The sequence below is a fragment of the Chlorocebus sabaeus genome, chromosome X, assembly GCF_047675955.1.
Source record: "Chlorocebus sabaeus isolate Y175 chromosome X, mChlSab1.0.hap1, whole genome shotgun sequence".
Taxonomy (NCBI): Eukaryota; Metazoa; Chordata; class Mammalia; order Primates; family Cercopithecidae; genus Chlorocebus; species Chlorocebus sabaeus.
Window position 1 is genome coordinate 136,117,742 of NC_132933.1, and position 22,058 is coordinate 136,139,799.

General features: G+C 42.4%; 1 protein-coding gene across 3 annotated transcripts in view; it reads right to left on the reverse strand.

Moving 5' to 3' along the window:
- The window catches only part of TXLNG (taxilin gamma), a 55,583-nt gene that overhangs the window by 28,024 nt on the left and 5,501 nt on the right, over positions 1–22,058 (reverse strand). Inside the window, exon 2 of one of the 3 annotated variants that reach the window (XM_073013859.1) lies at positions 12,915–13,042. The exons of the other annotated variants lie outside the window; for them this stretch is intronic. Within the exon in view, the coding sequence (XP_072869960.1) occupies positions 12,915–12,986 (72 nt within the window). The 5' untranslated portion in view covers positions 12,987–13,042. The remainder of the gene's footprint in view (positions 1–12,914; positions 13,043–22,058) is intronic. 3 annotated transcript variants of the gene reach the window in all.

Genomic DNA, 22,058 nt, shown 5'->3' on the forward strand with positions numbered 1-22,058 from the left:
CTCAGCCTCCCGAGTAGCTGGGACCACAGGCACCCGCCACCATGTACGGCTAATTTTTTGTATTTTTAGTAGAGATGGGGTTTCACTGTGTTAGCCAGGATGGTCTCGATCTCCTGACCTCGTGATCCGCCCACCTCGGCCTCCCAAAGTGCTGGGATTACAGGCGTGAGCCACCGCGCCCGGCAACGTCAGTAATTTTACCTTACTCTGTCTTCTATCACATTGTTAACCCTATTTGAGTTTTTTCCCCTTGTGAACACTACCTGGTCATGATGTGGCACAAATTTCAATTCTGTGCATTTACTCTCCATATGATAGAGGGCCTCTTCCTTTTCTGAATAATACAGTTGAGGTGAGGAGGTGTTTAGTATCCTTCTCTTATCACAAATGGACAAAAGCTACATTCAAAAATGTATGGGAGAGCAGATATTTGAGATTTTAGGTTATAATCATTTTATGCAACTGAAGAAGTCAAAATATCAAAGTAGGAGGGGATGGAGAAGGAAAATAAAATCTTATATTTTATAGTCTAATGTTGATAAATCCAATACTGTGCTTTCATAAGAACAAATTGGCAAGGACACTTTGAAAAACTCTTTGGCAATATGGATACCTTCTAACCTAGTTAACTCTACTCCTGGGATTTTGCCCAAGTGTGTACATATGTGTATCCAAAGGCCAAGAATAAAGGAGCACTATTCGTAATAGCTCCAAAATGGAATCAACCCAAATTGCTATCAGTAGCAGAATGGATAAACTGTAGTATATAAGCAGTAAGAATGAACTACTGTTAGATGCAACCACATAGATGAGTTTCACAGACCTATGTTGTGAAAAGGGTGCCAGAAGAGTATCTACTATAGGAAATCATTTATGTATAAAGTTCGAAAACAAGGCAAGTTAATAAATGGTGCTAGAAATCAGGATAGTGGTTACCATTGGGGGTGGGGCCTCCGGGGTGCTTGTAGTGTTCTATTTCTTGGTCTAGATGAGCTTGACGCATTCACTTTGTGAAAATTCATTAAGCCTAACATTTATGATTTGTATACTTTTCTCAATTTATGTTTTATTTCAGTAAAGCTTATTTTTAAAGTTGCAATTTATACATTATTCAAGAAGAGGAACCAAAACAAATATTTTCCTCTAAGAAGACAGATTAAAGATACGCTGCTTTTCATGACACTTCTAAAATAATGTACTTGTAATACTTTGATTTCTTAAAAAAAGTAACACATTAAGGGGAAATGGGTTATCTATTTCAGAGTTATGGTTTGATGCCACACTCTAAGTCTAATTCAGATAGAAAGAACTTACAAATACTGAAACTCTTAAATTATTTGAAAAGATTTCAAAAATTCACTTCCATATGTATCATATTCTATAGAGCAATGTTTCTGAAGCATAACCCATAAAGTTTTTCAAAAATTCACGATGGCACGCATCGTGGCACATGCCTGTAGTCCTAGTTATTTGGGGGGCTAAGGCAAGTCTGAGGACAGCCTGGGCAATACAGTGAGACCTCATCTCTTGGGGTGGGAGAGGATTCACAATCAAGTTTCAGGAAAACTCATTTGTATGATTTCACTACTGTAGAAACTTCTTAAAATTGTTAATAGGCCGGGCGAGGTGGCTCATGCCTGTAATCCCAGCACTTTGGGAGGCTGAGGTGGGCAAATCACTTGAGGTCAGGAGTTCAAGACCAGCCTGGCCAACATGGTGAAACCCTGTCTCTACTAAAAATACAAAAATTAGCCGGGCAGAGGTTGTAGTGAGCCGAGATTGCGCCATTGCACTCCAGCCTGAGTGATAAAGCGAGACTCCATCTCAAAAAAAAAAAAAAAAAATCATTAATATACCCGAATAACATACTATAGCAGTATTATTAACAGAACAGGTGCAAAGTGATAATTTCAATGCTACATTTCACATGTAACTACTAGTTTCGCCTCTACTTTAATCAAATATTAAAATGTCATGTACTAATTGGGTGCACAGATATATAAAGAGACCCTTTACACAAAAGCAATAGAGAGGGAAAAAGTGAGTACTATTAATACCATTTTTCCCAATTTAAAAAAAAAAAAATTTCAGACAGGCGCGGTGGCTTACACCTGTAATCCCAACACTTTGGGAGACCGAGACGGGCAGATCACGAGGTTAAGAGTTTAAGACGAGCCTGACCAACATGGTGAAACCCCACCTCTACTACAAATACAAAAATTAGCCGGGCATGGTGGAGCACGCCTGTAATTCCAGCTACTCAGGAAGCTGAGGCAGGAGAATCGCTTGAAACCGGGAAGCGGAGGTTGCAGTGAGCTGAGATCGCGCCACTGCACTCCAGCCTGGGTGACACAGCAAGACTCCATCTCAAAAAAAATAATAATAGTAGTTTCAAACCTATTCCCTGAAACCCATTAGGTATAAGAATGGCACTACAGGCCGGTCGCGGTGGCTCACGCCTATAATCCCAGCACTTTGGGAGGCCGAGGCAAGCAGATCACCCAAGGTCAAGAGTTCAAGAACAGCCTGGCCAACATGGTGAAACCCCGTTTCTACTAAATACACAAAAATCAGCCGGCCGTGGTGGCGCATGCCTTTAATCCCAGCTACTCAGGAAGCTGAGGCCGAAGAACTGCTTGAACCTGGGAGGCAGAGGTTGCAGTGAGCCGAGATCACGTTATTGCACTCCAGCCTGGGCGATAAGAGCGAAAACTCCGTCTCAAAAAAAAAAGACTCAAAGAAGGCCAAAAAACTATTGTGTAATAATAGCTGGTGCCATATGGCATAAACAAGAACATTAATCTGTATATTGCACAAATACCACATCACCTATTTTCCTTTTAATGTATGTCATCACTTCCTATTTGTAGTTAATACTTCTGATTTTTTTTGTCTTCCCAGACACTCCTGCCTCTGAACTCCTATCACATACTACAATACCACATATTTGATGTATACATCCTCCTAGGTAGCAACAGCTTCTTATGCACAAATAGTACTCAAATGCCAACTGATGAGGAGCATACAGGGGCAAAAATGGCTGCTGAAAACAGTCCACGAAAAGAACCTAGGCATTAATACACAAGTTAAAGAAAATACCACTACTGGCCAGGCACGGTAGCTCATGCCTGTAACCCAGAAATTTGGGGGGCTGAGGTGGGTAGATCACTTGAGGTCAGGAGTTCAAGACCAGCCTGGCCAACATGGCAAAACACCATCTCTGGTAAAAATATAAAAATTGGCTGGGCATGGTGGTACATGCCTGGAATCCCAGTTTACTCGGGAGGCTGAGGCACAAGAATTGTTTGAAGCCAGGAGGTAGAGGTTGCAGTGAGCTGAGATCACACCACTGCACTCCAGTCTGGGATACAAAGAGAGACTCTGTCTCAAAAAAAAAAAAAAAAAAAAAAAGAAAAGAAAATACCACTATTTTTATCATTAGAAGCAAGACAGTATTACATTTCCCTTCTCTCTTGTACAACTAATTTTGATGTAGTATTGGGGTATTTTTTACATTTGCTAATGGAAGATATACTTTGGCTCTACAAAATCCTTTTGTTTATTAATAAACCCAGTTCCAACAGGACTTGATTCACACCACAGTCTACAAATACTCTTGAAATAGCAGGCCCCAATTTTTCTACCCCAAGGACTATTCAATAAACAACCTATACTTGAGGCTCTGTACCTGGGCTATTGAATATTAAGCAAATTCTTAGGCCAATAACTTTATTAAATTGTAAATGATTTCTCAGACCTCATCTCCTCAACCAGAGAATTCCATATCATATGCCCAGTACAATTTCCTAATCTGTCTTCTCTCTCTGATGCCCATTCTGGACGCCTTTTCTTGGATCAATATCTTATATAAATAATAGTAGTAGCAGCTAACAAACAGTAACTAGTACATACAGGCACTACTGTGAGAACTTTCCTATATTAACTAGCTTAATCCCCACAACAATGCCACAAGGTAGGCACTTTTATTTTCTCCATTTTAGAGATGAGCAAACTATGGCATGTAAAGTTAAGTATCCTGCCTAAGGTCACAGTTAGTAAACTGCAGAGCAAAGATTTGAACTCTAGCAGTCTAGCTGCCGAGTCCATGCTCTTAACTACAAAAATATACCGCTTCATAATTACCCTTTGTCTACCACTGTTCAAACATCCTTGTCCTGGCCCAGCCATCTTAGAGAAGCCTATTTAATAATGGGAAGAGATGCTCCCAAAATAAGATGTACAAAAATGAATTACAAAACAGAATGTACTGTATATTTTGTATACGCAGTATATATATGTATACAGATGCTCCTCAACATATGTTGGGGTTACACAGTGATAAATCCATCCTAAAGTCAACAATGCAAGTTGAACCACAGTAAGCCAGGAACCATATGTGTGCATGTACGTATGTATATACACACACTCACAGAGAAGTGTTGGAAGAAAATATCTTGGCCTGGAGTGGTGGCTCACACCTGTAATCCTAGCACTTTGGGAGGCTGAGGCAGGCAGATAACCTGAGGTCAGGAGTTTGAGGCCAGCCTGGCCAACATGGTGAAACCCCATCTCTACTAAAAATACAAAAATTAGCCAGGCATAGTGGCGGGCGCCTGTAATTCCAGCTACTCGGGAGGCTGAGGCAGGATAATTGCTTGAACCTGGGAGACGGAGGTTGCAGAGAGCTGAGATCACACCACTGTACTCCAACCTGGGCAACAGAGCGAGACTTCATCTCAAAAAAAAATAAAATAAAAAAATAAGATATCATTTTACACATCAAAAACTTCGACAACACTGTTGGAGAGGGTGTGGGGCATTCTCAAGCATTCCTGGTGGGAGGATAAATTGACTTCACCACCAAGGAGTCCAGTTGCGGAAGGGACTGACCGGGAACCAGCACAAAGGAACCTCTGGGGTATTGGCAATGCTCTGTATCTTGATGGGGATTTAAGTTACAGAGCTGCATGCATTTGCTAGAATTGAGCACATATACACTTCTGAAGGCTTCATGGGTGAAGCGACAGTTAAATGGACAGATAACTGAAAAAGCAACCAGAGTAAAATGTCAAAGGTAAAATCTAGGTGGTGGAAAAATTGATGTTTAGTATCAACTTTGCAGTATCTTTTAAATGTTTTATAAGATGTTGGAGGGAGAAAACATCAAGTCACATATGCTTTGATCCACCAAATTCATTTCTTATCAGTTTTTCCTACAGATATACCAGTACATTTGTGAATGACATAATATATAAGGTTATTTATGCAGCATTATTTATGGTAGCAAAAAATCCAAAATATCCTAAATATCAATAAATAATAGACTGGATGAATAAACTGCCGTACATCCATCCAATTGAGTACCGTAGTATCTGTTAAAAAAAAGAATAAGGCAGTTATATAATTACTGGTAAGGATAGGTTGATAAGGGAAAAAGCAAAATACCCTGTAGTACCTACCATATGCCATGATGTGGGGCTTGAGGAGGTACTGGATAAATTTATGAGCAGAGAAGTATATCCAATCTCTGGCCAGACACAAAGAAACATTACTGGAGACAAACTGAGTGAGTGGGGACAAGACTTTCACAGCAGGCGTGTTTTCACCTTTTAAGTTGGGTGCCATGAGTTACCTTTACAAGAGCTTTAACATTTTTTTTTAACAGCAAAATGAAGAGAGCTCTCTAATATAGTGCCTCATTAGGAAAAACAAAAGGGGAGGAAATGTTTATTTAAATTCCAATCTCAAATGAAAATGAAACCAACACTGAGTAGTTTCCAGCTGGATTTCTATTAGAACCCTTCCCTATAGAAAATCATGACACAAAAGCTAACACATCTGCATCTTGTGAGCAGTATGTGTACCTCTTAGAGAAGCACAACACTGTGCTACAAATGTTTATTTACAAGAGCCTTAAACACCAATAATCCTCCACCCTAGCCACTCCCCTCCGGTCAAAGGATATATTTCGCAATCTTCCTTCCACTGTCTCAATACTTGGAGTTAAGAGGACTCGCTAACTGACCAAGAGATGCCTTCTAAATGGGCGGCCACCAGTTTATCAATAATAAATGGCAGGAGCAAAGAACAACTATCATAGAAACTTTTGCAAATGGACATGAGGAAGTACTCTGCATTCATCAACTACTTGTAATAGCTTTTTGGATCAAAACATTCAAAACTGAGAACATGGAAATTAAAACCTAAAGGAAAAAAAAATTTTTTAGGTTTCTTTCCCTTCTACCAACACCTACATTCACTTCCTAATTATTTCAACTACTGCTTGCTCACATGAGCTCAAACACCTTTGACCAGGGCCAGGCATGTGCAGAGGACACAAATTACCCAGTCCTTGCCAGCAAGAGCTAGAGTGGACCTTCAGAGGCAGCAGGTGGGAAAGGTTGTCTATATTTCTCCATTTTCCTAGACAGACATCCTTAGCTTGCCTCAGATTCCTTAACAGTCTAGGAGGAACTTATCAAATAAGTAAAGGGAACCTTTAGCACCTCAGGCTGACACTGTGCGTGGTGTTCTCAAAGTGACCCCATTTAACCTTTCCTGCCTCACTGAAATACAGGCCTTATTGTTCCCAGGTACAGAAAATGAGACTTGATGAGATTAAGTAACTCGCTCAAAATCATATTAAAACCAATAAAAGGGGCTGGGAAAATTCAAAACCAGGTCCACCGAACTCAAGAGTCAATGTTCTCTCTATTACACTGTTAATCAGCTTTTGGAAAACGCCAAGTTCAAAGTCAAACAGATCTCTGACGCAGTTATAAAATAAATCTAAATTAAATGTCTAAAAATACACAGCACACTAGAAATACCAATATGCATTTAGAAAACATCATGAAAGATACGTAGAATTTTTAGCAGGGATTAACTCTGGGATTTAGGGAGGTAAGACACATCTAATTTGGGGGTAGGGATAGCTTCAAATAATTTGAAGTGATTATTTAAGGAACTGAGGTTAGTTTGTTGTTGTTTTTTAATTTTGTGGTTTGTTTTAAGACAGAGTCTTGCTCCATCGCCCAGGCTGGAGTGCAGTGGCGCTATCTCGGCCCACTGCAACCTCCACGATCCGGGTTCAAGCACTTCTCCTGCCTCGGCCTCCTGAATAGTCAGGACCACATGCATGTGCCACCACGCCTGGCTTTTTTTTTTTTTTTTTTTGAAATGGAGTCTCACTCTGTCACCCAGGATGGAGTGCAGTGGCACGACCTCAGCTCACTGCAACTTCCGCCTCCCGGGTTCAAGCAATTCTCCTGCCTCAGCCTCCCGAGTAGTTGGGACTACAGGCGCATGCCACCACGCCCAGCTAATTTTTTTGTATTTTTAGTAGAGATGGGGTTTCACTGTGTTAACCAGGATGGTCTTGATCTCTTGCCCTCGTGATCCACTGGCCTCCGCCTCCGAAAGTGCTGGGATTACAGGCGTGAGCCACCGTGCCCGGCCAATTTTTATATTTTTTAGTAGAGACGGGGTTTTGTCATGTTGGCCAGGCTGGTCTCAAACTCCTGACCTCAGATGATCCACCCACCTCAGCCTCCCAAAGTGCTGGAATTACAGGAGTGAGCCACTATGCTCGGCCTTAATTTTGTGTTTTAGGATAAACCAAAGTATCTCTAAAAATCTTTCCGGCCGGGCGCGGTGGCTCAAGCCTGTAATCCCAGCACTTTGGGAGGCCGAGACGGGCGGATCACGAGGTCAGGAGATCGAGACCATCCTGGATAACACAGTGAAACCCCGTCTCTACTAAAAAAATACAAAAAAATAGCCGGGCGAGGTGGCGGGCGCCTGTAGTCCCAGCTATAGGGAGGCTGAGGCAGGAGAATGGCACAAACCCGGGAGGCGGAGCTTGCAGTGAGCTGCGATCCGGCCACTGCACTCCAGCCTGGGCAACAGAGCGAGACTCCCTCTCAAAAAAAAAAAATCTTTCCAACCCTATGTTTCTAATAATTTACCCTAAGAGTTGTTAACTTTAACCAGGACTGTACGGACAACAGTGTATGTGCAACCATGCTCGCGCTGCCCTGGGAGGGGCATGGAGGCAGAAATAGATGAAGAAATAGTGAAAGATATCAAAGATACCCCATACCCTCAGGGCATCAGCTATTGGCCTTATTTGATTTCGTAAAACATAAACCTTCCTCCTAAACCCTTCCAGTATTTTGAGGGGCTTTCACATTTCCAAATACAAAGTTTTACAAACAAACCTATTATAAAAATTACATTGCCATGTGGCTAAATTACAAAAATGACTTTAGCTTTGTACAAGTCATTTAAAATAGTGTATACACTAAGGCTATTTTAATCTTCCAAAGAACTATTCTGGATAGCACAGTTTTCCTCACAGCTAATACTTTATCAATCATTTATCTCAAATTCCTGTTTTAACCATTTTGGATCAAAGCCTTTATAATATGTATTACATAACTCAATGCCTCCTTAAATAGTAGTCTGTTTTACTGTGTTAGAACAAAGAAATGAAAGGATTTTTATTTTTAACAGATAAAAATGATATATTATTGTGCACTATTATATAATTAGATTCTGGTATACATGTCTCTACAACATGCCTATATTCTTTAAGATAATAAATTCTCAATGTTTCCAAATATAAACTCCCAAAGGTGAGATCTTATTTAAATTTTAGGCATGAAATACTTGTCTGAGACTTCCTAAATTATATAGCACTGTCTTTAAAAACAGACCACACAGACCCATACATGGGAATTTACTACATTAAAAATGATGTCATTTCAAATTGGTAAAGGAAATAAATGATTTATGATATCTCCCAAACCATATGGGGAAACAAAGGGGTATCCTGTCTTACCCCCTCCAGATATACCAAGATTGAAACATGAAAAATGAAAACCACAAAGAGCTTGAAGAAGTCCTAAACAAATTTTTTTCCATAACCTTGGCATGAAGAAGGCCTTTCTTTTGTTGTTGTTGGTTTTTTTATTTTTATGAAATTATATACAGCAGAATGACTGCTCCATAGACAGAGCATGGCTATCTCAGTAGCACAGAGTAGCCAAGAAGGCCTTTCAAAGGAAAGCAAAAAACCCAGAAGCTATTTTTAAAAAGGGGGTTGGGGGGCGTGTGTGGTGGCTCACGCCTGTAATCCCAACACTATGGAAGGCGGAGGTAGGAGCACTGCTTGAGCTCAGGAGTTCAAGACTAGCCTGCACAGCACAGCAAGACCTGTCTCTAATAAAAATTAAAAAATTAGCCTTGTGTGACGGCACACATCTGCGGTCGGTCCCAGCTACTCAGGAGGCTGAGGTGGGAGGAAGACTTGAGCTTGGAAGATCAGCAAGCTATGACTGCACCACTGCACTCTAGCCTGGTCTACACAGCCAGGCTCTGTCTCAAAAAAAAAAAAAAAAGGAGGCAGGGTCAGTGGTGGTGATTGGAGATTAGTTTACTGAATAATTAAAATATTTGAAATTCCTGAGGTGGAGGGACAACAGGCAGTGAGGTATGAGAAATTACCTATTGGGGCCAACTTATACTATTCCGGGTGATGGTTATACTAAAATCCCAGACTTCACCACTACATAATGTATCCATGTAACAAAACTTGTACCCCCTAAATCTACAACAAATTTTAAAAAACTAAAACTTTCAGACTAACCAAAAGACTGCAGGAAGCCCTTACAAATGAGCCAGAGACGCAGTTTTCAAGGGTTTGTGAACAAGCAGATCATGATTAAAGAACTAAAAATGCCCAATATACAAATAAAAATGCAAAGCAAACCAAGGTACCATCTTTAACTAACCACATTTTAAAGGAGTAAAAAAACAACTTTGGTGTGGGCAAACAGGGCACTCAGCATACTCTTGGCGGGGGATGGGGGGCTCTAAATTGGTAGAGTAGGTTTGTAGAGGTATTTAGCAAGCTCTATCAATGTCTGAACTCACATGCACTTTCACCCAGCTATTCTACCACTTGGAGTTTATTCCAGATATTCTCACTCAAGTATAAATGGTTACTCACCAAACCAGAAAACAACCTAAATGTCTACCAAGAGGGAACTCGTTAAATAATGGTCATCCATACAAGGTAAAACTATGCAGTCATTCAAACGAATAAAATAGATCATATGTTGACACAGTATAATTAGGTAGGAAAAAAGGCAAATGGCCAGTACAGGATGAATACATCAGTATAAATTTAAAATATCCATATACTACATAAGCCAATATATGTACAATTTCCTACAAGAATATCCCCAAAATTGTTCACCATAATTACCTTTGTTTGGATTGTGGGCCTAGAAGTTGGAAATAATAATTATTTTTTCTTTTTATAATTCTTGGCTCTGCCTTATTTTACATTTTGGCTGTCAAATGATCCTTTATTGGAATATTTTCTTTTGTGCTTCTTTTTTTTTGAGACAGAGTCTCACTCTGTTGCCCAGGCTGGAGTGCAGTGGCACAATCTCGGCTCACCACAACCTCCGCCTCCCGGAGTTCAAGCAATTCTCCTTCCTCAGCCCTCCGAGTAGCTGGGATTACAGGTGCGCCACCAGGCCCGGCTAATTTTTGTATTTTTAGTAGAGATGGAGTGTTCACTATGTTGGTCAGGCTGGTCTTGAACTCCTGACCTCGTGATCCGCCTGCCTCAGCCTCCCAAAGTGCTGGGATTACAGGCGTGAGCCACCATGCCTGGCCCCTTTGTGCTTCTTAAATAGCTGGGCATTGCACTGCATCACTGTTGATGTCATCTACAATGTCATGAGAGTGACAGCCATCAACACTGCAATCCAGACTGGGCAGTCCCCAGGATCTCTAATGGTTACAGAGAGTTCTTAAAGATCCGTGCCACATCTGTAAGGCAAAGTTCGTTAGGTCAAACTTAAGCTGCATGGTGGAGGCAGCGGGTGTCCGACGAACGCAGATTTGGGACCATCAAAGTAGCAGGCCGGGGGCGGTGGCTCACGCCTGTAATCCCAGCACTTTGGGAGGCCGAGGAGGGTAGATCACGAGGTCAGGAGTACAAGACCAGCCTGGCCAAGATGGTGAAACCCCATCTCTACCAAAAATACAAAAATTAGCTGGGCGTGGTGGCAGGCACCTGTAACCCCCATCTACTCAGGAGGCTGAGGCAGAGAATTGCTTGAACCTGGGAGACAGGGGTTGCAGTGAGCCAAGATCGTGCCACTGCACTCCAACCTGGGCAAAAGAGCAAAACTCTGTCTCCAAAAAAAAAAAAAAAAAAAAAAAAAAAAGAAAGCATCTTGGCCTCCTCCGAGCAGAAAACCGAAAGCAGTGTTTTTTATTGTATGAATGTATTACTTTTATTTTTTAAAAAAGACCTTTTAAGTTGAGATTTTGGTTGGATATCACAGTATTATACTTACTCACTTTTCCATTACTAATGCAAGCTCAGAATCTGAACATGGCAGGAGGTCATACATTATTTCATGTCATCTTTTCCCTTCGCCTTGCTCTATGCCAGTGGGAAATGCAATCAAGCCAACTTAACACAAGTAGCTGTCAGAATCACCAATAAAAGGGGCCAGGTGCACTTTGGGAGGCTGAGGTGAACGGATCATCTGAGGTCAGGAGTTCCAGACCAGCCTGGCCAACATGGCAAAACCCGTCTCTACTAAAAATACAAAAATTAGCTGGGCGTGGTGGTGTGCACTTTTAATCCCAGCTACTCGGGAGATTCAGTCAGGAGAATTGCTTCAACCTGGGAGGCAGAGGCTGCAGTGAGCCAATATTGTGCCACTGCATTCCAGCCTGGGTGACAGAGTGAGACTCTGCCTAAAAAAAAAAAAAAAAAAAAAGGCCAGGCGCGGTGGCTCACCCCTGTAATCCCAGCACTTTGGGAAGCCGAGGTGGGCAGATCACGAGGTCAGGAGTTCGAGACCAATCTGGCCAACATAGTAAAACCCTAGACGTCTCTACTAAAAATACAAAAAAAAAAATTAGCCGGGCGTGGTGGTGTGCACCTGTAATCCCAGCTACTCGGGAGGCTGAGGCAAGAGAATCGCATGAACCCAGGAGGCAGAGGTTGCAGTGAGCCGAGATCACGCCACTGCACTCCAGTCTGGGCGACAGAGCAAGACTCCGTCTCAAAAAATAAAAATAAAAAAATAAATCGCTAATAAAAAGTATCCCTTATTTGCCCAAGATTATGTAACAGGCCAAGATCTAAACACAGGGAGTCTGGCTTTGTTCAAAGCCCGGGCTTTTTATTACTGTCAGAGGGTTCACAGGCAACACTAACATTAAGAATAAAATACATGCACGACATGGGCTTCAGAAGGAGAACTCACCAACGACTGGACTCGTTTATAAGCAGAGAAAATAGCCAACCTCTTTCCCTCCAACCCCACTAGGTGGAGAATTAATCTAGCATAATGCTAAAGAAATCACTATCTTTGGGAGAAAGGTAAGTTGCCTTTAAATAAATCAGTTGACCACTGAGTAAAGGGGGAAAGTCCTTGACTATCTGGATGTTTTGGGGAGTAGACTTCAGGTAAGCATAATGGAAAGGGAGGTGTGTTAGGTCATTCTCATATTGCTATAAAAGAATGCCTGAGGCCGAGCACAGTGACCAACGCCTGTAATCCCAGCACTTTGGGAGGCCGAGGTGGGCAGATCACCTGAGGTCAGAAGTTCGAGACCAGCCTGGCCAACATGGTAAAACCCCATCTCTACTAAAAATACAAAAATTAGCCGGGTGTGGTGGCATGTGCCTGTAATCCCAGCTACTCAGAAGGCTGAGGCAGGAGAATTGCATGAACCTGGGAGGTGGAGGTTGCAGTGAGCTGAGATCGCACCACTGCACTCCAGCCTGGGCGACAGAGCGAGACTTCGTCTCAAAAAACAAACAAAAAAAGAATGCCTGAGACTGGGTAATAAGAAAAGAGGCTTAATTGGCTCACAGTTCTGTTGGCTGTACAGGAAGCACGGTGCTGGCATCTGCTTCTGGAGAGGCCCAGGGAGCTCTTATTCATGATGGAAGGCAAAACAGGAGCAGGCGTGCCACACGGCGAGAGCAGGAGCAGGAGAGCTAAGGGGTCAGGGGTGCCACACATTTTTAAAAACCACATCTCACTAGAACTCACTATCACGGGGATAGTTGGCACCAAGCCACGAGGGCCCCTATGATCCAATCACCTCCCACCAGGCCCCACCTCCAACACTGGGATTACAATATAACACGAGATTTGGAGGGAACAAGATCCAAACCATATCAGGTCTAAGGCTGCTGAAGCCAAGAACTGCTTCACAGGAAATACACTAACAAATAAGTATTTTTCAGAAGTACCTCCTCATGGCCAGATGTGTTGGCACACACCTGTAATCCCAGCTACCCAGGAGGCTGAGACAGGAGACTAGCTTGAACCCGGGAGGTGGAGGTTGCAGGGAGCTGAGATAACGCAACTGCACTCCAGCCTGGGTGACAGAGTGAGAATCCATCTCAAAAAAAAAAAAAGTTTCCTCCTCTCCAGGCCTGGCTCGGTGGCTTACGCCTGTAATTCCAGCACTTTGGGAGGCTGAGGTGGGCAGACTGTTTGAGTCCAGCAGTTCCAAACCAGCCTGGGCAATACAGCAACTCTCCCGTCTCTAAACAAAAATTTGCCAGGTGTGGTTAACGCCTATAGTCCCAACTAATCAGGAGGCATAGGCAGGAGGATCACCTGAGCCTGGGAGGTTGAGGCTGCAGTGAGCGGAGACTGTGCCACTGCACTCCAGCCTGGGTGACAGAGTGAGACCCTGTCTAAAGACAAGATTTGGATCTTGTTCCCTCCAAATCTCGTGTTATATTGTAATCCCAGTGTTGGAGGTGGGGCCTGGTGGGAGGTGATTGGATCATAGGGGCCCTCGTGGCTTGGTGCCAACTATCCCCGTGATAGTGAGTTCTAGTGAGATCCGGTTTTTAAAAAATTTAAAAAATTTAAAATTAAAAATAATAATAAAGTGGCTGGGCACAGTGGCTCACGCCTGTAATCCCAGTACTTTGGGAGACCAAGGTGGGTGGATCGCCTGAGGTCAGGAGTTTGAGACCAGCCTAGCCAACATGGTAAAACCCTGTCTCTACTAAAAATACAAAAATTAGCCGGGCATGGTGGCAGATGCCTGTAATCCCGGCTACTCGGGAGGCTGAGGCAAGACAGTCGCTTGAACCCGGGAGGCGAAGGTTGCAGCGAGCCAAGATCATGCCACTGCACTCCAGTCTGGGCTACAGAGCAACGACTCTGTCTCAAAAAAAAGATTTGATGATGGATAATTATTCCCAAGTGGAATTAGATGGTCAATATCTAAGTTTATTATGTGAGATAAATGGAATACACAAGATGGCTAACAGAATACATGCAAGGCTAAGTTCTAAGTGAAAAAAAGGAAGAAAAAAAACTAACATTACTAAATGCCTGACATTTTATTTATTTTTTTGAGACAGAGTCTCGCTCTGTCGCCCAGACTGGAGTTCAGTGGCACTATCTTGGCTCACTGCAACCTCCCCCTCCTGGGTTCAAACAATTCTCCTGCCTCAGCCTCCCGAGTAGCTGGGACTACAGGCATGAGCCACCACACCTGGCTAATTTTTGTATTTTTAGTAGAGACAGGGTTTCACCATATTGGCCAGGCTGGTCTCGAACTCCTGACCTCAGGTGATCCGCCCGCCTCAGCCTAACAAAGTGCTGGGATTACAGGCGTGAGCCACCGCATCCAGCCTCATTTCATTTTTTAAGTGAATTAATAATGTTACAGGCACACGCCACCATGCTCAGCTAATTTTTGTATTTTTAGTAGAGATGGGGTTTCACCATGTTGGCCAGGCTGATCTCAAACTCCTGACCTCATGATCCGCCCACCTTGGCCTCCCAAAGTGCTGGAATTACAGGCATGAGCCACCATGCCCGGCCTAACGCCTGACATTTTAAATACATTATTTAGTTCAGCGTCACAATTCTAAGATAGTAAGAACATTACCCCATTGTATAGCTAAAGAAACTAGGGAGCAGAGTAGGAAGTGAGGGGGGGAAGCCATTATTTCAGACCTACATTTATTAAGCCTGGCGTGGAGGTTGATGCTTCTATAAGGGGACGTCCTAAAGAACCACATTTAAAGCTAAGAATCATGATGAATACCCAAGTATCTATAGCCAGATGAATGGATATACAAAATGTGGTTAATACATAACATAGAATATCATTCCACCTTAAAAAGGAAATGTGGCCGGGCGTGGTGGCTCACACTGGTAATCCCAGCACTTTGGGAAGCCAAGGCGGGCAGATCACATGAGTCTGCAAGTTCGAGACAACCCTGACCAACATGGAGAAACCCCGTCTCTACCAAAAATACAAAATTAGCCAGGCGTGGTGGCGCATGCCTGTAATCCCAGTTACTCAGGAGGCTGAGGCAGGAGAATTGCTTGAACCCGGGAGGCAGCGGGTGCAGTGAGGTGAGATCCCACCACTGCACTCCAGCCTGGGAAACAAGAGCAAAACTCTGTCTTAAAAAAAAAAAAAAAAGGAAATGCTGGCTGGGCGCAGTGGCTCATACCTGTAATCCCAGCATTCTGGGAGGCCAAGGCAGTAGGTTCACTTGAGCCTGGGAGTTGGAGACCAGCCATAGTGAGACCCTGTCTCTACAAAAAATAAAAATATTAGCCTTGTACAGTGGCACATTCCTGTAGCCCCAGCTACTTGGGAGGCTGAAGCAGGAGGCCTGCTTGAGCCTAGGAGTTCAAGGCTGCAGTGAGCTATGATCATGCCACTGCATTCCAGCCTGGGCAACAGTCTTGACTCCGTCTCTAAGAAAAAAAAAAACAAAAAACTTTTGCTGTACACCACAGTATGCTGGTGGTCTTCGAAAAAAGCACGAGTGCTGTTTGAATTATGAACCCAACTTGCTGCTCTTTCCATGGAACATTTTTTAAATAGACAAACTATGGTTGTTTGTTCAGACCTGGGTATTTGGCAGACATTTTCTCCAAAATATACGAAGAGAGCCTGTCACTTCAAGGCAAGCAAACAACAGTACTTGTTGCCAATGATAAAATTTGAGCTTTCAAGCAAAAAATAGAATTTTTGAAAATTATCTGCCACCATGAGCTAAACAGCTTCCCAATTCTTAAAAAGACTTTTCTGATGAAATCAGTGATTTATTAACAAATGTGATTTTTATATAGTATACCAAAACGTACCAACATTTGGAAGATGAACACAGTTTAGTTAACCAGTATTTTCCAAATGACCAATGGATGGTATTACAAAATGATACATGGGGAAAAGAGACCCATTTGACATGCAAGACAGACCAACAGAATCAAAGGATTTCCACAATTATCCACAGACTATTATAGTACCCCTCCCTGTTCCAACTACATACATGTGTGAGGTCACATTCTCTTCATATACATAGGCTGAAAGGGCATATTACAACAGATTGAATGCAGAAGCAGATGTCTTCTATTAAGCCATTCATTAAAGAGATCTGCAAAAATGTAAAAGAATGCCATTCTTCCCAATAACATTTTGGAAAATCAGCTATTTTTAATTTTTAAAAAATGTTACTTATGTTAACATGTATGGTAGGCAGCTTCTGCCATGGCCCCCAATGGTCCCCTCCCCTTGAGTGTGGGCTGAACCTAGTGAAGACAGAATTCATCAAAAGTGAGAAGATCTCATTTCTATGACTATGATACAAAAGACTGCAACTTCCTTCTCTTTCGTGCTGGCACTCTCTCTTACTCACTCTGATGAAGCAGCTGCCATGTTGTGAGATGCTTACAGAAAGACCCATGTGGCAAGGAACCAAGGAAGGCCTCCGGCCAACTGCTCATGGGGAACTGAGGCCTCAGTCCAACAGCCCACGAGGAACTGAATCCTGCCAACAGCCACAAGAGTGAGCTCGGAAGTGGATCCTTCCCAGTCAAGCCTTCAGGTGACTGCAGCCCTCGAGAGACCCTAAGGCAAAGAACTTGGCTAAGCCACACCCAGATTCCTAAACCCCTAAACTGTGAGATCACAAACGTTTCAAGTCAGTAAGTTTTGGGGTGATCTGTTACACAGCGACAGATAACTAGAGTACAACATCATTTCTTTCTTTTTTTTTTTTTTTTGAGACAGTCTTGCTCTGTCGAGCAAGCTGGAGTGTAATGGTATGATCTCGGCTCACTGCAACCTCCAACTCCTAGGTTCAAGCGATTTTCCTGCCTCAGCCTCCCAAATAGCTGGGATTACAGGCATGCGCGACCACGTCTGGCTAATTTTTATATTTTCAGTAGAGACAGCGTTTCCCCGTGTCAGCCAGGCTGGTCTCGAACTCCTGACCTTGGTGATCCACCCACCTCGGTCTCCCAAAGTGCTGGGATTAGACATGAGCCACCGCACCTGGCCTCATTTCATTTTTTAAGTGAATTAATAATGTTAAAATTTTTATTTAATTTCTAATATGGTAAATTAGGTAAAGAAGCCCACAAGAACAAAAGTTCCTTGAGACTGTCAATAATGTGTAAGTGTACAAAAAGATCCCCAAACCAAAGTTTGAGAACTGCTGTCCCGGTTGTGGTGGGAGCAGGAATAGAGAGACTAGAAGGCCAGCTCTGTCAAATCATGACCAGAAAGGGGTCCACATCTTGGCAGCAATAAGCAGGCAGATCCACCCCTAGGGAATATGCCCTGGGACCAGGGAGGGAGGAGAACAGGGAGAAGAGTGCCACTTCCTTCTTATTCAACTACACCTAACAAACAGGCGTCTTTCTCCCTTTTTGTTAAGTGACAGGTGTGCCAATCAGTAGAATCCAAATGGGTGGTGAGGGACAACTGGTATAAACACTTTCCCTTGACCTTCATTGCTCTGGCTCATTCAGAAGCCTCTGTAACAGTATCTGATAGACTACTTCCTCATTTAATTCTCAGAACTATCTTATAGGCAGGTATGATAAACAAGCAGCCTCACTGATAAGGTAATTTAAGTACCATGTCCACGGTCAGGAACCTAGGAAAGGAAAGCAGAGACTGAATTCCTGTCTTTCTCTGTAAAGAGCATACTCTCTAAAGAGCATGCTCTTCCCAGGTTATATTAAAAATAAACAAGTGCGGCCGGGCACAGTGGCTCACGCCTGTAATCCCAGCACCTTGAGAGGCCAAGGCAGGAGGATCCCTTGAGCCCAGGAGTTTGAGACCAGTCTGGACAACATGGTGAAACTCCGCCTCTAATAAAAAATAATAAAAATAAACAAGTGTAGTGATGGCCACACAACTCTGCATATATACTAAAAAAAGTGAGGCCAGGCACCATGACTCACACCTGTAATCCCAGCACTTTGGGAGGCTGAGGTGGGTGGATCACCTGAGGTCAGGAGTTCAAGACCACCCTGGCTAACATGATGAAACCCCGTTTCTACTAAAAATACAAAAAATTAGCCAGGCACGGTGGCGTGTGCCTGTAATCCCAGCTACTCAGGAGACTGAGGCTGGAGAATTGCTTGAACCCGGGAGGCAGAGGTTGCAGTGAGCTGAGATTGCACCATTGCACTCCAGCTTGGGCAACAAGAGTGAAACTCCAACTCAAAAAAAAAAAAAGTTGAATTATACACTATAAATGGGCAAACTGTGTGGCATGTTACCCAAACAAATTAATAAATAAATGAAGCCAGAGAAATGATGGAGTTCTGAGGAGGGATCATAAATTGGAGGCAGGGTAAGTTCTAGGAGTTGTCCTAACTACTATCTGGGGGCAGGCGGCTAAAGGATCCAGAGTAACTGTCACAGCATGTAAGAGCACAAAGAACACATGGAACCATTAATAAGTAAATGACGAGAAAAGAGAGGCAGACTAGTGCTAAACTAAGGGATGAGGGAACCTGATCTCCCCCACTGGTGAAGAAGCCAAGAATGAGCAAAAGGATCCGGGAAAGGTCTACTTTGGACACAGCTTCTTTAGTCTCATAACCTAGCAGTATAAGTGCTAATATTGTACATTTACCGGTAACATCTATATTAGACTGTGTCATCATGTGCCTTTTAATAAGTGAATGTTAATGACTGCATTAAATTTTGCATTTAACTTCTGTGGCTATTTCTTTTACAAATTATTCTTTTATAAAAATAAAGGATACTGGATTCCATGATTTGCAAAATCACTTCTAGTTCTAAAACTGTAACTCAGTGAATATCTGCAACCTGAAAGATACTTGTATTAGCGTAGGTACCTATCTCAGTAGCAAAGGAGCAATAAATTCAAAGATTTTAATGCCCAAAGCCACTGAAATATACTTGGGCCTGATCTATTTTACAGGACAGGGGCTGGGTCACACAACTAGCATCTTTAAGCCACAGACTCTTACATGTAAAATGGTCCTTTACTTTTATGGGTTACCTAAATGAACATTCCTGTCCCAATTTTATGAAGTCATCCTTCCCTAGCTCCATATGGACCAATCCTGATACACCTCTGAAACATCAAGCCTTCTTTTTATTTGTCTTACTTCCCCAGACCACTTCAACTCTGTGCTAACACCAGGTTATATGGACTTTATTTAGAAGAAGTTAAAGAGAGTCTCTCTAAACTCTCTACCTTTCAATTTATTTAAATTACACTTGGAGGTACTGTTGCAGGAAGTTGCAGCATGGCATACCTCCTAAATCATAAATCTTAAGGTTAACCTAGGGCTTAAGTGAATGAAGCAAAAGATATTAAGAGGCTCAAAACTCCTCTGGTCCCCAAATTACAATCAATTTTTGATACTCCCTAATCACCCAACTCCATCCCTCATAATTTGTCTTCGTTTAGCAAAAACTATTACTATTACTATTTTACCTATCAGCATGTTTTGCTCACTTTCAACTAGGAGCACTTTTGTGACCTTTACTATCTGAGGAAATGTTAACATGAGAGATACGAAATATGGACAATGGCTTTGGAGCCCAAAGAGCCGAAACTCTGAATATACCACTTAGCATCTCCTGTGTGACCATAGGGAGGCCAACCTCTCAGTTTCCTTATCTGTAAACTGAGATGTACAGTACTTAGCTTCTTAGAGCCATAAGTAGATATAATAGATATAAATTGCTGACACATAGAACTGCTATAATATTTGAATGAAGACATTTTATAGGCTGGGTGCAGTGGTTCATACCTGTAATCCCAGCAGTTTGGGAGGCCAAGGCAGGAGAATCATGCTTGGGCCTAAGAGTTTAAAACCAGCCTGTGCAACATAGGAAGACCCTGTCTCTCAAAAAAAAAAAAAAAGAAAAAAAAAATAGCCGGGCATGGTGGTACACACACCTATAGTCCTAGCTAGTAGGAAGGCTGAGGCAGGAAGATCACTTGAGACCAGGAGTTCAAGGTTGCAATAAGCGTTAACTGCACTCCAGCCTGTGTGACACAGGGAGATCCTGTCTCAAAAAAAAAAAAAAAAAAAGAGATTTTACAAAATGTATTCATTCTCACTTTTAATACAGCCCATTTTGCAATCCAAAAGACCCATAAAGAAATGAGTTTCTAAACTACTGGCACATCTTTCTTGCCAAACCATTCTACCTTGAGAGTAGGGAAAGAAACACGAAAAAAAAAAAATAGCCAGTAAATATTACTCAGGACAGACTATAAGGTGGGAAGTAGGAGATAACAGAGGTCATTCTAGGGACATTTTGGAAATGCAACACAGAATGCAAATCAACACCTTAAGCAATAAATGCTAATACAATTATTTTGATAGCATAGGAGGACAACTGTTATTTTATGTATCTTTTCCTTCAAGTAATAAAATGTAAGTATTTATAAGTGCCAACAGAATTTCAACTAGGAGGCAAATTCAATCATAAAAATATACTCCCAGGGTCTTAATGGATCTTAAAGGTCACCTTACCTATTTCTACCCTCTTCTAGAAATGCCCCATCTCAATGCTGATGAATATGATATTAAATTTGTATATTATTGTATACTTTTTTTTTTTGACACGGAGTCTCCCTTTATGTCACCCAGGCTGGAGTGTAGTGGCGCAATCTCAGCTCACTGCAATATCTGCCTCCCAAGTTCAAGTGATTCTCCTGCCTCACCCTCCCGAGTAGCTGGGATTACAGGCATGCACCACCATGCCCAGCTAATTTTTATATTTTTAGTAGAGATGGGGTTTCACCATGTTGACCAGGCTGGTCTTGAACTCCTGACCTCAGGTGATCCACCTGCCTTGGTCTCCCAAAGTGCTGGGATTACAGACATGAGCCACCACACCCGGCCTGTACTTTTTATTATTATTATTATTATTATTATTATTATTATTATTATTATTTTTAGAGACAGGATCTCACTCTCTTGCCCAGGCTAGAGTGCAGTGGCCCAATCATGGCTCACTGCAGCCTTAACCTCCTGGACTCAAGTGATCCTTCCACCTCAGCCTCCCAAGTAGCTGGAACTACAGGCACATACCATTGTGCCTGGCTAAGTTTTTTATTCTTCATAGAGACGGGAGTCTCCCTGTGTTACCCACGCTGGTCTCAAAATCCTGGCCTCAAGCAGTCCTCCCGTCTCGGTCTCCCAAAGCACTGGGATTACAAGCATGAGCCACCATGCCTGGCCCACACTTTATAAATACTGACACATCTGTTATATTAACTAAAAGTTATTCATAATCACATTAGAACCAAACAAAAGGAATTAGGGGGAGGGCAGCAGGAAGAGGAGGAACAGGCAAACAGATTTCTTGAGGTATTAAGTTAAAACTTAAGGAGGTAAGCAGAAACTTCCCATGCATTAGGAGACATCTGTCATATTATCAATCACACTATACACTCTAGCAAACTTCACCAACTGTGGGCTCTATTATTCAAGCAAGTTTGTTTCTGACTGAGACTCAGATGCCTTACCTATATACCTGGAGATACCACCTACCTTGCAGAGTTAAGGAGATATTAGAATGCATTCACACCTTAAGTGACTAACACAGTGCATGAAACACAAATGAAATTTGAGGCCTCAAAATTTCTTTCCTTTGAAACGTTAACTCTGAGAAGTGTAAAATTGTAACAGCATATCTATTTAACAGAAGCCCATTATAGTGAATCTTGTGAA